General features: G+C 47.2%; 1 protein-coding gene across 1 annotated transcript; it reads right to left on the bottom strand.

Annotated features, from left to right (window-relative positions):
- Nucleotides 1-481: 481 nt before the first annotated feature.
- Nucleotides 482-13,768, bottom strand: LOC8052364. The gene is made up of 5 exons (XM_042292581.1): nucleotides 13,503-13,768; nucleotides 11,657-11,895; nucleotides 9,760-9,882; nucleotides 5,985-6,245; nucleotides 482-649 (listed from the first exon to the last, which is right to left on the bottom strand). Exons 1-5 carry the CDS (start codon nucleotides 13,567-13,569, stop codon nucleotides 482-484), a joined length of 858 nt encoding a protein of 285 aa, XP_042148515.1. The 5' UTR covers nucleotides 13,570-13,768.
- Between the last annotated feature and the right edge of the window lie 2,738 nt (nucleotides 13,769-16,506).

Below are 16,506 nucleotides of genomic sequence, written 5' to 3' on the forward strand. Positions count from 1 at the left end.
GAGCATAAGCAAAAATTGTCTCTGCACATTAAAGACTAGAGGTAGGCAGAACCGAGGTGCATAAGCCACAAATGATGGGAGTTCTAATACTACTCTCAACATTAAAATGACAAAAAGGGATGGCTTCTAAATCATGACCATGCAACCAAACATTAGCTCATTAGTGAATGCACGTCAGATATTTCTATGTTCACAATGACTGAAAATCAATGTGAACACTAGAATTTTCTCGTGTAACATTAAAGAGAAAAAATCTTAATCGGAAAATGACAAAATCACTTTACCAACCTGAAAAACAGTTTTGTCAAAGGACTCCATGGAATCACCCACACTCTAGCTAGCAGCAAGCAATCACTAGCCCAAAGCAGCAGTTTGCTAGGCGGACTTTACGAAATCCATTTTGTCCTAGAGCAGAAGGTGAGACCAGTACGAAACAATGATTTGACACTTAGCGGTGTACAGAGGTGCAAGATCTTTGCTCTCAAAGCGTGTCCATAAGGGAGTCGAGCTCCAGCGGGTGTTCGATGGACTCCTGAAGCTCCAGCAGTCGGAGCAGCTGCTTTTCCGAAATGGGATGGTCCTTGCTCATCACTGTCTGGATGATCTGTTCCGTGTCGGGGTCTAGCTGAAGTTTCTCATCCGAAAGGATCTGAAACAAGTGCCCAAAGAATTCCTGCATGAGCAAAGCCCTGCTCATACCTGTCTTGCTGAGCATGGCACAGCGGTGGAGACCACGCTAGTGTACAAGGTCCAGATTTGAGGGCAACTAGATTTTCAGGCTTTTCAAAACCCGAATTAGTGTGGGTCAAATTTGTTGTGCGGACATCTACACAGTGCAAAAACAGTCTGCTTCAAAATATAAAGTACCGGGCATTTCTGACTCCTGAGAAAAGAGAACTATGTCTTTGGGCCTGTGTAAATAAACTATAAATCACAAAAAGCTCAAACTCCATGAGAATGTGACGGTGGCAGTTGGGATAGAATGCAAGAGTTTGAGAACATGATGTTTCCTGTGATGCACCTGCTTATGCTATCAGCTGTTGGCACATGGCGAGAGCATTTGGTTAAAAAAGCACAAGACTTTGGATACCACAATTAAAAAAGGGACGAGCCGAGCGACTGACAGCCACTACTGCGTCTACCCCTGCGATTTATCACACTTTTGGCGACGAAGTCGATGATTGGACAGTACAACGGCGACTGAACTATGGTTACGCAAGGGAAGCTTGAAGAATTTGAGGAAACAGCGTGGACATCTTGGGCAGAACGACTCATAAACAAAAAAAATCTGTGTTTTTCGGAACGTGTAAATGAACTATACATCACACAAACAACAAATTTTGTGAGAATGTGACGCTAGCAGTTGGGATAGAATGCAAGAGTTTGAGAAAATTATGTTTTCTGGATCAAAAGATAGTTGAGAAAGACGAAAGTTCTCCAGGAGCCGATGTCCACCTAAGCCTAATATTGTCAAAACAAGAACTGATATTGTGGATGCTTATGAAATGTTTCAGTGAAACAACACTTTTCAGCAAGAGAATATTGTTTTCTTTTCTTGCTGATATGTGTTTTTCACTGGAATAGATGCTACAGGGGCCAACAATGTCATTTTGTTTTGTTATGACGATATTAGACTTAGGTGAGCATTATTATTATTACTTGTGAAGTAAAAAAACAATTTCCAAATGCCAAATTTAAAGTTCCCACACAATCCGGACCAGTGCAGCGACGTTAAATATTGAGCCATCCTGCGAGTCGAGTATCTCCGATGCCTCCGAAATGTCGTGTTCGCTGGCGTCCCGCGAACAACCGGCTGCGAGCAGACGACGCTTGACTTTCGAGTGTGAAGTTCTTTTAGAGCCCTTCAGCGATTTCAAATTCTTTGAAACAGTATGAGGTCGAAGAGAACGCGCAGTGGACTTTTGTGACCAACGTGAGGGGCCACGTCGTGCCGATTTTGCATGAAAGGCTGCCCCGGTGGAGCCACAACCAAAACTACAGTACACAGACACCAAACTGAGTTGTTTTGACCGTTTGACGATTTTTTTTTTCGAAGTCTGGGAAGTCGTTAGGCGCCTAAAAACGACCAGTTCATCCGGTTCCCCCACTCACCAGCCATCCTGTGCTACATGCGGCGAGCACCGCCATGCTTTTCGAGGGACGATAAAAAGCTAGGAGGCGACATCACACCGAACTCAGATTTTCGGTCAAAAAGAAGGGCGGAGTGTGTTCACAATTGTGTTAAAAAACATGCCCGACATGATTTCCCCAAGCTGTCAATGGCAGCGTTGATTGTTGGCTACCAGGCTGCGTTTCATATTCTTGCGCGGCATCTATCTATGCCAAAATGGCCTTCATGCAGAATGCAAAGAGTTGCATCTTGGAACTTTTTCGGGATGATGATTCTGGTGCCATGCATAAGAACGTCTTTGACTTCGGTAACATGGTCTTTATGCGGCCAGAACTCCTCTAGGCAAGGCTGAAGATCACAACAACTTGGCCAGCCTTTTTGTGTCAAAGAGCGGAGTTGGAGGCAGAACTTATCTTCTTCTTGTTCCCTTTTCAGCTCTTGCAGTGAAGGGGGTGAAACTGGCAGCATTGAAAACAGCTGCTTTATGTAGCCTTCAATCTCGTTTTTCCAGCTCGCTGTCCTCGATCTTGCCTTGGAGCAAAGACCTTGACAAAGCATCAGTTGCGGTGATGTCTTTGTCCAAGATGTACATGATTTCATAAGCATACCACATTACAGACATGCACATCCTCTGCAGTCGAGATGTTAGGTCGTCTATCGCTTTCGGCCCAAACAGCGAGACAAGAGGTTTGTGGCTTGTTTCCAGGCAAAACTTAGTTCCGCAGACGTAGTCGTGAAACTTCTCACAGGCCCCGATGAGAGCAAGGCCTTCCTTTTTGATCTGAGCGTAACGGCGTTCAGTCCCGGTCAGCACTCGGAAAGCATAGGCAATGACAGCGTAGCGGCCTTCGTCTTGCTGCTGACGTAGGAAAGTGCATAGGCCATAGGAGGAGGCATCTGCTGTGACTTTCGTTGGTCTCTTTGGGGAGTACATTGCGAGGACTGGATCTGATGAGAGTAGTCCTTTCCAGTTTAAGAATGCTTGTTCCTGCGTGCACTCCCAGACAAACTTTTGTTTTGATGACAACATGCTTGACAGTGGTTGTAGCACCTTTGCCATGTTAGGTACAAAACGACCTAAGTAGGTGGCCATTCCCATCAATCGTCGGAGTTCAGTCTTGGAGGTTGACTTCGGCATCTCAGTGACTGCTTTTATTTTGTTCTCGTCAGGTCGTACATGGTTGTTCTCGATGATGTGCTTAAGTACTATACCTTTGTGACGCCAAACTGGCATTTTCTCTGTTCAGGGTTCTGCCTGCGTCTCAAACTCGCTTGAGGGTAACGCAGAGTCGTTGTTCATACTGTTCTTTCAATGATCCCCAGACAAAAATATTGTCCATGTGGCAAGCAATACCTTCATGACCCTGGAGAATGTCACTCATGCGCCATTGGAAGTGTTTCGGGGCATAGCAGATTTCAAACGGTAGGCGATTAAAGCAAAAGCGACCGAAGGGTGTGATGAAAGTGGTCAGCGCTTTACTTTTCTCACTTAAAGGAATTTACCAAATTCCTGATCTGACATCCATTTTTGAGAACCAGGTGTGTTCCACCGCCGGAATTGGATGCCATTAGCGTAGGACAAACTTGTTGAGCTCTGTGTAGTCTACACAGATCCGCCGTGTTCCTGACGGTTTGGGTACCACCGCCATCGGAGCACACCAAGAGGTGCGTTCTGTTACGGGGGTGATGACGCCGATTTCTTGCATACGTAGAAGCTCCTCTTTTGACTTCTCATAAACGGGTAGAGGCGCCCGACGAGGAGATGTGAGAGCATGCGGTGTGGCGTCCGGTCAAAGCAGTGTGTCACACTCTTGTTGTAACTTGTCAAGACCTTGAAACCTCTGGGAAGTCTCTGTCGACGCTCAACACCGAAACCGAGTTGAGGGAGCTCAACAGTCTCAAGCGATTGATGGCTGGCTTGCCGAGGAGTGCGGTGGGGAGGAGCGGAAGGATGTAAACAACTTCTATGCTTCCTCGGCCGTTCAACTTGAAATCGAGCCTGGCCACTCTTGATATGCGAAGAGCTTTTCCATCAGGTCCCTGAAGTCGACGCGTCATGAGGTTTCGAGGGATATGCTTGAAATGCTGATGGTACTGTCGTTCTGAAATGACAGTCTTGTCTACCCCTGTGTCAATCTTAAAGATCAGTCGTTTCGCTTCTACTTGCAGAGGAACTTCCCAAGTTAACAAGGTAGTTTCACCCACCAAACCGAGGAATCCTGGATCTTTTTCGATTGTCTGCAGCATTTACACCGACCGGCAAACAGTCAGAAAGTGACCTTTCTTTCCACACTTCTGGCACTTGCCACTCTGCTGGGCAGAGAGCTTGTGTGTGCCGCTCTTTACCGCACCAGCCACATGAATGGACTTGATTTTTCTTGCTATTGCCTTTTGTGGGATGATGCTGTGCCTTAGATGGTGGCTTGGCGTCGGAGTTATGTCTAGCAGGCTTGTTCTTTCTAGCGTGCATGCATCCACGGCTAGAGTTTCTTTGGGATAGCCTTGACGGAGTTCTGCCTGTTATAGCTAAACAGATTTGTTCTGACGCGCTACGATTTGTGCCTTCAAGAGATTGAGGTCGGGGTCTAACTGAAGAGTTTGCGACACCTTGTAATTCTTGAGGCTTACGACTAGCGTGTCTTGGATCAGGTCCTCGTAGAGCTCTCCGAAGTTGCAGGTGTCTGCTGGAGCATGGAGAGCTGTAGCAGCTGTAGCAGGGTCCAGCTGGACTCTGGGGTCGAATTTTGCCCGTTCGAAGATGAAGTTTCTTCGAGGAATGAAGTAGTTGCCGTAGCTCTTGAGCACCACGTCAAAGTTTTTCTGCTCATTGGACGTCAGCTTGAACGTGTTAAAAACGTCCTCTGCCTGGGGGCCCCATGAGGTACACCAGCATGTCGACTTGATTCTCCCTTGGACGGTCAGAAAGCCCCGAACCAGCGCGGTAGCGCAGGAACCGCTTCTTCCATTAAGGTCAGTCTGTACAGCGACGAAAACGTGAACGGGTCAGGCGGTGTAATCTGGAACGAAGTAACGTTGACTGGCATTTGGCTTGGACGTTCCATCCGGTTACGAGGGAGTCAGGTCCGTCAACAGTTAAAGAGCATAGGTCCGTAGTGGAGGCCTTAGAGGTTGAAGCCCGGTTAAGGTTCCAGGATAAGGTCCATTAGGGCGTGCCAACGTGTCATTCAGGAGGAGAGCAGTGGACAGCACATCCCACTTCTGACAGCATGTTGGACGGAATGTCTAGCCCAGCGCGAAGCGCAAGGTGAGGGCTCCTTATTCTTTTCTTCTACGAGCTCTACATATATACAATGAGACTACAGTGCTATATAAGAGTCTGTGTTTCACAGCTTTTGGTGCACACATGCACTAGTATAACTTGAGCACTTCCCAAGGCTACACATAACATATATTTTTTTGCTTCACCAAATGTTGAAAGAAAGCACTGATACCAAAGCAGGGACGGCAGGTTTTATCGAAGAAATCATGGGAGGCCCAACTGACGGCTGAACAATAATGTGCTGAATAAGGACGTGGTGAGACAAGGATATGCAGGAACAAAGCCATACTAAGACAAGGACATACTAAACCCATGCAGGGACGAGGACATACTGAGACAAGGGCATGAAGGGACAAAGAGGTGCAGGGGCAAGGACATGCCGGGGCAAAAAAAAAGGTGAGAGAAGAAGATACAAAGGCAGTGATATGTTGAGACATCAGCCTCTTAAGACAATGGCATTCTGAGACAAGGAATTGCTAAGAAATGGATGTGCCAGGAGAAGCATGTGCTGGGAGAAGGACATGCTGGGAGAAGGATGTGCTGGGAGAAGGACGTGCTGGGAGAAGGACGTGCTGGGAGAAGGTAATGCTGAGATGAAGACATGCTGGGACAACACTGAGGAAAGAATGGGGCAGGCCGTACCTTCTCCAGCCCCGTTTGTGGAATTGTCTTTGAGAGGTCCGTTGTGATGCGTTCTACGAGCTTTCTCACGGTCACCACGAACCCTTCGAGGTCCTTAGAATCGCTCTCCAGTTTCTTCTTCTTGATCACCAAATTCATCACATACTGGCGGGACTTCTTGCAGGTGTCCATCAGCCACTCCAAGGACTTGCCCTGCTAGCCAAAAGGTCAGGGTGAGAACTCCTGAACAGAGAACAAGGCCAAAAATGGGAACAGCACTGAGACCTTACATGTGCATACACTGAGCTGCAGTGTGTTAACACGCTTGACCACCTTGAATTCTGCAATCGCTTCCCGAATAACCTATTAGTAGTATAAACAAAACACCAAGGGGAGCGAAGCTGACAGAAGAACGTGGAGAGGGACCTTCAGGTAAACCTCAGAATGGTGTGCCGACATTTCACTAAAAGACCTAGACACTAGAGTTTCACTAGGAGGCCCTGAAGAAGCTAGGTCTCCTAGTGAAATGTCGGCATGCCGTTCCAAGTTTTACCAGAAGCTCCCTCCTCACACCCTAATAGTAGTACAGAAGAGTTCCTCCTCATGCACTTCGGCACACTCGGTTGCAAACAAATGAGTGCCTCCATTTGTTCAGCTTCTCACTAACTTTCATGTCAAGTAGTACTATACATTTAAAAAAATGTTAATACACCTTCACGACGAGCGTCCCCAATGATGTTTGTAGGTGGATGCCTCTCCAGGACAAAATAGTCCCAGGGCTGTTTGGTCACGTTTCAGAGCGATGCAACGCCGAAAATTGTTCACTATGCGAACAAAAGGAGGAATATTATTCGAACGGTGAAGCCTTGCGAGTAAATTGATTTATTAGCAGGAGCCTCAGTCGATCATCTGGGAACTCTTATTAGCGGTGGTTAAGAAATGGCACGGCCAACAAGCAAGCGAAGATGCACAAGCCAAGAGCACACGGCTGCTTGTTTGGAACATGATGTTTCGGCGTGTCTGAAAACTATGAAAAATACTAGGACATGTGAAGCGGTTCTGCTTGCTTAGCCACCGTTCCTTCTTGGACTGTATAGAAACGAGATATTGTGCCATATGTCCAGCAACGGTTTGTTCATATGTTGGTGGTACTTCGGGCCTGCAAAGCTTGGCAGGTTGATGGTCAGTGAAGTTCTCAGAAGGTGATAGAAACTTTGCGAGTTCTTTGGCAAACCAATTTATTTTACGAAATATGTACAGTTGAACAAATTAGGGGACGTTGGCATATTCGGATTGAACAAGTCTAACAGATGTCCAAATCAGTCCAAAATCACCCTCCCTCACCTAGTCCGAGGCTTTTGAAGGAACTCATTTCCTCGCCCTCAGGGAAGTTTCAATTAATATTTTCAAATTGGAAGAACCCAGTGGCCCAGCTTTGGCTCTTCGTTCGATTTTGAGCTGTTCTCTTTTACCTCAGTTCAAGCAACTGCCAACTGCTATTTGTTGCATTTTCTCTTTGCTGCTGTTTGTCCTCTACGTCGTCACGAGAGCTCCGGGTCCGAGTGGCTTTCGGCGCTCGTTCCCAGCAATATTCAAAAGGAATGTTATTCTTTATGCCGAAGAAACAAACAACTGCGCAGCATGCCGCAAGTTTGACGTTTCGGAACAAGTGGTGTGCCAGTGGCGGCTGCAACGATCCCAGATCTTCAGCTGTGATGGCAAACAAAGAGGTTCCCGTGGGCCGAAGTCGGAACGCTTTCCGGAGTTGGGAGGCCTAGCTCGCAGTATACGTCGCAGAAGTATGTGATTGCTCCCTGCTGGTGACGTGCGACATGGTTACAGATCAAGTGCGGATCATCGCTTCGAAAGCGGGAATACCCAGGATGCAGCTCAAGGCCAGCAGGGCTTGGGCATCCTAATTCATGAAGAGGGCTGGCTTCTCTCTCTGTCGGCGGACCAGCATGGGCAAAAGCTGCCAGGTACATACGAGGAGAAAGTGCTCTCCTTTCATAGGTACATCCGCAAGCTTTGCGACTACGGGCAATACTTGATTGGCCAAATCGGCAATCCTGATTAAACTCCAGTCTATTTTGATACGATTAGCAACACGACGGCAAACGTGAGAGGAGCTCAGGAGGTGAAGCTCCTATCAACCGGCTATGAAAAACTCTGGTTCACAGTGATGCTGTCATGCTTGGCGAACGGTGTGAAGCTCCGTCCGTACATTGTTTTCAAGAGGAAGACGATGCCATCAGTCTTTCCTGAAGGTGTGGCTGTGCGTGTCCACGAAAAGGAATACATGACAAAAGACATTGTGATGGAATGGTACCACCTGGTGTGGCTTCTGCAACCGGGAGCATCCCTCAAAGACCACACCTCCAACCTTCTAGTGTTGGACTCCTTTTGAGGCCATCCGACAGCCAAGGTGAAAGCGGAGTTGCGAAAAGAGCACAGGGGACATGCTTGCGATCCCCTGAGGTTCGACAGGGCAGCTGCAACCACTCAACGTCGGTGTCAATAAGCCTTTTAAGGACCTGCTCCGACGGAAATACAATGAGTGGTTGGCAGCAGAAGGCCACGAACTTACGCCGACCGGGCGGGTGAAAAGGGCCTCCCTAATGGCTGTGTGCAATTGGGTGCTTTCGGCATGGGCAGCTGTGCCAAGGGAAGTCATGATGCGGCCGCTCACGAAGTGCGGGATTTCGCTGGACGACGTGCACTCGGACCAAAGCAGCGACGACGAGGACGACGACAGCATTAGCGAAGACGAGTAGACCAGTGGCTGATGAGTAGTCCTGAGAGTAACAAATTTTTGCTCTGGAGTGCGCCCACAAATGATTTTTTTTTACATGCAATTAACGTTTGAGTCGACCTACAATCATGTAAATACGGTACCCTGTGGGACACTGGAGGACACAACAAAATGCACAAACACAATACAAAACACCTCCCTTCGCGGATGAGACAATGTTTTCGCTGGGGGGTGCCTGCTCGGGAGGACCGTGGTTACCCGTCGAAAGTAAAGAAAACAAAGACAGCTGGGCTGCGTCCACTTCCCCGCTTCGCCACATCACCGTGCGGCTCTGGAAGGACCACCCTGGAAAGGGGGGCCCGTGCGACTCCTTTACATGTCCGAATGGAATTGAAATAAAAATATTAAATTGTGAATTACAACAAGCGTATCACTTACAGAAGGAAAATCACATTAATTAAGGTAGCTCCGAAGTCCTCTGTAGTCAATTACAGGTTAAGAAAAGTTTTCGAGGGAAAAGAAGGCTGGGCAGGAGGAAGTAGATGGAACGCTGGAGGGGAGAGGAGCAAACCTACTCCTCTCTCCAGTGTTTCATCTGCTTCCTCCTCCCCAGCCTTCCTTTCTCTCGAAAATTATTCTTAACCTGTAACTGACTATAGTGAAACCGGCAGAAAATGCAAACATTTGCAACCTGACTTTGCAAAAACACAACCCCAGCTGAAAATCATAAGTTCTCAAACAGTAAGAGGCTAATCTTTTTTTTTTTTTTTTTATAATTTTAGTTTATCAGTTTTAGCAGCACAAGAAAGCAATAGGAGACCTTAGTCACCAGCACTCTATGTCAAATCTGTCAGGCCCTGAGCCCATGGAATTTTCCATTTATGCCATAGCACAACAGCCTAGAATGGTTCGAAGCTGGCGAGCAGTTCGGAAAGTCATTGTCTACGAGCACAGCAGCCAAGCAAAGAGTCTTACCTTGAGCGAATACTTCTGGGCAAAGTCGTTCCAGGCACTTTCATCGGGCTGCGGAAAGTAAGAATCCAACTTCTCAAGCACAAAACCAGGGGGCAGCGACTTCTCGGCGTACACAATGATCTCCTGGAAAACAGAGCCAAAAAAAAAGTCATAAAGATATTTAGACGTGCTTAGTTAGGCATTTCTGGAAGGAATGTGACGAGACATGTTCAGCCCTTCTATGCACTAATGAGTGATACATTGGAACTCAACATCAAAGACACTCCTAAACTGCACAAACTGTGCTTGTGCATGGCTGTTATTATGTCGCCAAATGTTGCAGCGACTCACCAAGTAGAAAGCAGAAGCGAGCTCTCTTGCCCTCCCCCCATCCTTGGAATAGGAGAAGCAAGACGATAAGGTGCGCATATGTCTATGCCCCACATACATGGTTGGGGTGACAGGAGGGGCACAGCATTGTATCATGTGGCTTCCATCTACAGTTCCTGTGCCTGCTTCATAGTACTCATAGATGCTCCAGAAATGTTAGTTTTGTTCTGGCTGTAATTAGTAACTGCATTGCAGTGGTGCAGCCTCCCTCCCCTCCCCTCCTCTCCTCTCCCCCCCCCCCCCCCCCCTGGAAACCCAGCCCTTTAAATATACACATGGATTTTGAGCCTCCCTTCCACCCCTCCCCACCCCAAATCATAGATATCCCAGCCCCCTCAGCCCTCGCCACTATATTCGACAAGGTCAAAGTGCAGTTTATGGCCATGCGAACACCTGCTGTTTGTCACTCATGACAGCCTCTTGTTTGAGCAATAATGGTTAATTACCATCCAACTATCTTCCCTATTTTTGACATTCTTTCTCGTAAGAGCACACTTATTCTCCTTTCTCAGCTGACAGGAGAGGGAGATACCAATGAACAGACTGGTCAATTAAATAATAGAGAGGGGGAGGAGCAGAAGGCTAAACCATTTGGAACTGAATAAGGTGTAAAAGACTTTTGTGCCAAACAAGGAAAAGGAGTGAACAAAAACACGAAGTTGTCTCGAATTGCGTTCCGCTTTTCTTTTTAATTTCTTCTATGCAACACAGAACAAAAGACTTGACCGCAAATCATGGGCCCACGGCCCCTGGGAAAAAGTAAGTCAACCAGTAGAAACATTGTCTGTGGCCCCGGTCAGACAGTGCCTACTGGTGGCTACTCGCTTTAGCAAAAGAAAGCTATCGCCGCGACTGCTGCGGAACCGACGACGGAGGCTCTCATTCGGCATTAATCAGATCACCATTAGGTGTCCATGCATTGAGTGTTTCTGTGAGGTGGCTCTTTTCCGTGCAATGTAAAAAGAAAAACAGAAGTAGAAAAACATCTGCCCTCTGCTCCGGCACTTTGCTCCAACGAAAAAAGTTCTGAGTTAATCTTGTTCTATTTTGTCACGTCTAATGTGGTGCCCGACCTCCGCGCATAGTGGAACCTGCCGTAGTTTTCCCAGAATAGTGTAAGTATTTTCACGAAAAGTACCTGTATCTTTGCAGATACTTTTTAGCTACTTTTTGAAAAAAAGTATACAAAATATCATTACAGATACTTAAAAAAAATTTATGGAGTTACAGTTAAAAGTTACCAAAAAAAAGTAACGAGTTAGAGCATTGCGGTACTACCTAAGACTGCGTCCAGCTGTCGACCGGTGGTTTGCTTGCAGGAAATAAAGAAGATTTTGAGTTGTAAATATTTTTTCTTGGTTGTTAAGCTCAGATGGATTGAGTTTCTATACAAATCTAGGCATGCTTAAATGCTGTTGCTCTTCGAGGCTAAACCAGTACACCAATCGAGTATAGCTCGTTCCCTACGAAAAAAAACCAAGCATGCCCGAGATGGAAGTAAGATGGAAGGGATAGACACGATACGCACCAGCAGCCTTGCCCTCAAGATGAGTGGGACGAGGACCTTCTCGGAGGTGAACTTCTCCCGGGAGTACATGTCCTGGAAGACGTCCACCAGGATTTTGAGCACGGCGGGATCCCAGGTTGAGATGGTCTTGTACGTTGACGTCAGGTAGCCGTTGAAGATGTGGATCAGGTACATCAGGCAGATGTATGGAGAGCTCAGGTTGTAAACTATTGTCTGCTTGTTGCCGCGGCCACGAAGTGCTGCAACGGAATGCGAGAAAGCCAGTTTTAGCGGGGTCGAGAGGTGCGTCCTCTTAAATTAAGATTGCTACAAGGTCACCTAATCGCAAACTTATTAAGGCCCATACGCACACTCGCGTTTGAGCGCAGTGCGTTCCGGAGCGGCAAGCGGACGCGTTGCGTTGCGAAGACCGCTTGCACCAAACTTGTACGCACAGTTGCCTTGACACGCAGTCAACCACAGTCAAGAGCCAATAAGAACGTGCTATCGTCGCTAGTGGCTCACCAGTAGTGAGCGAAATCCAAGGCAACATGGCGGCGCACGGCGACAGCGTCGAAGAGTTCGATCTTGGGAGAATCTCGCCGGCTTCCCCGACGTTTTGTTAAGCTTGAACCATCGCAGCCTTGGAAAATACAGTCCCCACCGCTCCCCAAAATGAAAAAGCAAGCACTGCGACCGGCGAACCGGATACGTCTCGCCGAGTCAGCCGGGTGGGGCGGGCGCTCCCTTCTTCTCTTTTGGCTTCTGATTGGTCGAACGCACCCGAACGCACCGCAACGCTTCGGAAAGTTGGGCGAGTCTCTACTCGCTTGCGTCGCGCTACCGAGCGTTGCGGGAAGGCGCGTGCCACTCCGCAAGCGACCGCGCCTGGCCGCAAGGACTCCGCAACGCACTCAAACGCGTTCAAACGCGAATGTGCATATGGACCTTTAGGGCCCCGGGCGAGAAAAACAAGCTGCTTTGTTCATGCTGCTGAAATAAGCTTCCACAAGATCAGACTTTGCCAGGACTCCTAATGCAACAGCTGGATAAGAGCTCTGCTAGCTGGCAATATCGGAGGCCGTGACTACATCTGTTTCTGCTGCTTGACGGCGTCCTCTTGTAGACTAAATCTGTTTTTCATTCGTAATTTTTACTGTGGTCACCACAATTTTGAAACTTTGGCACCTGATCCAGAAAGCTACATTGTGGCAGAAACCAAGCTTTCGGCAATGGATAGTTTATATATTTTTTTCGATATGAACAACATCGTGCTTACCTCACCTGACATCCTATACTTTGGACATGTAGCTCATACTCCTGGCTATAATTCTTATTCTAAAGTAGCCAACCAGTAGTTCCCACCACATTCCCAAAATGCAGTGAGTAGCCAGCTACGACAGTAGTACCTAAAATAGCCCATCTCCAGCATTACCACAGCACTGAAATTCTGCAAAAGTGAATGTTAGACGAAATGTAGGGACTCTAACCAAACAGTTACTGTTTATTGAACTTGGTTAGAGTCCCCATTTTTCGCCTAATGTCTGTGCCTAACCGGGCAGAGAGCTCCCGAAAGTTTTTCTTGAGGTCAAAGTAGATGTTAAAAAGTATGTTGGCCATCCGGCAGACACGAGTGAAGCAAGCTGTTCAAACAGCCTACACCAAACGACACACGCTAAGAAGGGAAGCATAGAGATAGGCGATTTGTGCAGGAAAACATAAAAAGCATGATAGGTTTTAAAGGAATAACCACACTTTTATGCATGTAATGAACATAGTGCAGCGCGTTTTCATGCATTGCTTGCAGTTACAGTAACTAAAATATTGATTAGCAGAACTTATGCCAAACGACCAAAAACAAGATCACCTTTGACAGCGTTTCCCATCTGATACTTCAGTGCATGTTCCAAAACAAATATCTCAACAGGCCGCATTGCTGCGTCAGCGGAGTTTTCTGTACTTCTTGCACAAATGAGCAACCTGTGAATTCTAACTGCAGACACCGTTGTCTAACGTCATTTACACACGAAAATTAAACGCTTCCTTTTGATGTAGCGCGCTCGGCGAACGCAAGTTGCGCAAGTCTCAAACGATATGTTTGTCTGCGAACGGATTGGCTACGGCTAGGCGGATAGTGTTGGCTGTTCACTGGATTGAAAAAAAAAAAAAAGCTTTACCCTTTGTATTTGGCGGTAGCTTACGCCACCTACCCCAGAAATATTAACATACCAACAGGAAAGTAGTGTTGCCAGATCTCTGAAGCGCTTGCTTCGCCTGTCAGGAGATGGCGCCACACACCAACGACCGCTAGAACCCATTCAGGTACCGCAAGGTGGCCGTGGGTCATTCCATGTCAAACGTCGCAGGCCTTCCGCTTGTTGCTTGCGCTCGACCCCCTTCCGATTTCTAAAAAAAAAAAAAAAATTCACGGCCTTTTGCCGCAACGTCCGTAGTCATGTCCTGAAATAGTTTTGGCGAAACAAATTTTTGATGACGTGAGCGCGGTTTTAACTTTTAAAAACAGCGTGAAACTAGGCATCGCTCAATCATTGATGAAAAATCAGCTTTTTAGTGAAACACGTCAACAATATATATTTTTTTAATTTGTACGGCTTTCGACTTACATAGCGGTTGGGATTGTGACGTTTTGTTTAATTTAAATATTTTTTTTTTTTAAAACAAAAACTTTTTGAAAATTTTATCATTTTTGTTATTTTATTAAAAAAGTGAAAGCCGTTTACAACTCCCTGTAACGCCGAATTAGAGCGCAGCTCTTGAGGAGGAGGAGGGAATGGTACTGGGGGGGGGGGGGGTCAACTGACTGGAGGGGGGAGGGGTCACGTGACCTTGGGGGGTCACGTGACAATGGCAATGCCGATGATGTCATCAGTGACAATGACGATGCGGATACTGATGACGTCATTAGTGACGTCACTGATGACGTCACCAGTGATGATGACGATGACGATGCGGATGTTGGTGACGTCATCAGTGATGATGACGATGCGGATGCCGGTGATGACATCAGTGACGTCACTGATGACGTCATCAGTGATGATGACGATGACGATGCGGATATCGGCACTGATGACGATGACAATCCGAATGCCGCTGACGTCATTAGTGACGTCACTGGCAACGTCAACAGTGACGATGACAATGCGGATGCCGGTGACGTCATCAGTGACGATGACGTCATCAGTGATGATGACGATGCGGATGCCGGTGACGTCATCAGTGACGATGACGTCATCGGGGGGCACGTGACCTCGGCGGGGGGGGTCACGTGACCTCAGGGGAGTCACGTGACTTCGGGGGGTCACGTGACCTTAGAAGGGGTCACATGACCTGGGGGTGACCTTGGTTACGCCGACGGCGACGGCGACGCCGCTCAAGCCGGAAACGGGCGCCTAAGAGCTGCGCTCTAAAAAATATTAATTACTCCTGGGACTCAATAAAACTTTTTACCGGCTGCCCCCCCCCCCCCTCCCCCACCCCCCCCCCCACCCCCCCTGCAGGTATATAATCTATAAAAAACATTTAAAACCGCTCAATTAAATATCTCGCAGTAAACATAAATCCTGAATTTGCAAAAAAGTGCGTTTTGACGCATGAACCGTCAGCGAATGCATCGACTCCAAAGGAGCCTTAGGTTTTCAAAACACCTGTGGCATACCCAGTTGCGTCTTTCCTAGAGCTTTTGAAGTTTTATTTGTGCTCGACGTTTGTCACTTTTTCAGGAGAAACTTACATACAGAAAAAAGGAATATGCATCGGGTCATCCGCAGCTCCCATTTTGTGTGACATTTTTCTTTCAAAGCGTGACAGGGGCATATTCCAGGGTTTGACGTCCTATCCAGTCGCACGCATATTCAGATACGTTGACGACTATCTTGTGCTCATGACAAGAATACCTGACGCAAATGACATCACCATCATCAAGAACATATTTCTAGGTCAGGCCCAAGGATTGAACTTCACCCAGGAGACTCCGACTAACAACCTCCAGTTTCTTGATACGCGACTCACCTTTCAAAATGACCACGTCTGTTGGATGTATTCACCTAGATCCAAGAAACGAATACTTCAATACGAATCTGCACACTCAAAACTAGTCAAAAGGAGCATTGTGTCTAGTTGTTTGAGCGCTGCCCTGAAAAAGTCTTACATTCATTCAGCAAGGGAAAGCTTTGACGCGCAAGTATCAAGGCTCAAGGCGTCAGGCTACCCCACCTCCATCCTGTCTGACGTTGTTGAATGCATGATAAAACCAAACAGAACAAGCAAGAGAAGTAGAGAAAGAAGAAGTCGACCGGCGGTCGTCTTTTATATACACCGCATCTCTCGTAACTTCAAGAGAATTGCCTCTAAATACGAAGTGCCGGTTGTGTTTTCAGCCCCTGACAAGCTTAAAAAGCTCTGCCCCAAAGTCAACACCCCACGCACAAAGCCTGACAAATGCAGTGTTAGGCACGGCAACAAATACGTCAACTGTTGCAGCGGGGTAGTGTATTTGATCCCGTTCACCTGTGGGAAGGTATATGTGGGACAGTCGGGAAGATGCATCAACGTAAGGCTCAGAGAACATGCGCTATCTCTAAAATCCTCTCCGTCGGGGCGTCTCGCTCTACATGTGAGGGACTGTAGATGCGCCCCGCTACTGTCCAGCACAAGGATCCTGAGGAGGTGTCCAGATAAGCGAACTCGAGAAATCCTTGAGGCTGAAGTCATTGCGACCAAAGGAGACGCCTGCATCAGTACTCCTTCGATGACTTTGTCATCAAAAGAATTAGAGTACATGAAATATTTTCCTTAGATATTCTTAATTTGCTTTACCTTCCTCTTTCTTTTTCTTAATATGTTTACTGTCA

The sequence above is a fragment of the Ixodes scapularis genome, unplaced genomic scaffold, assembly GCF_016920785.2.
Source record: "Ixodes scapularis isolate PalLabHiFi unplaced genomic scaffold, ASM1692078v2 PGA_scaffold3__209_contigs__length_174095766, whole genome shotgun sequence".
Taxonomy (NCBI): Eukaryota; Metazoa; Arthropoda; class Arachnida; order Ixodida; family Ixodidae; genus Ixodes; species Ixodes scapularis.

What these genes read in the sequence shown, in the direction of transcription:
- LOC8052364 (XM_042292581.1), bottom strand. Translation starts at nt 13,569, where the DNA reads ATGCGGCCTGTTGAGATATTTGTTTTGGAACATGCACTGAAGTATCAG. An exon ending in GATGGGAAACGCTGTCAAAG is followed by an intron (nt 11,896 to 13,502) that starts GTGATCTTGTTT and finishes ATTCCGTTGCAG; the next exon opens with CACTTCGTGGCCGCGGCAAC. An exon ending in CTCAGCATTACCTTCTCCCA is followed by an intron (nt 650 to 5,984) that starts GCACGTCCTTCT and finishes CACTTGTTTCAG; the next exon opens with ATCCTTTCGGATGAGAAACT.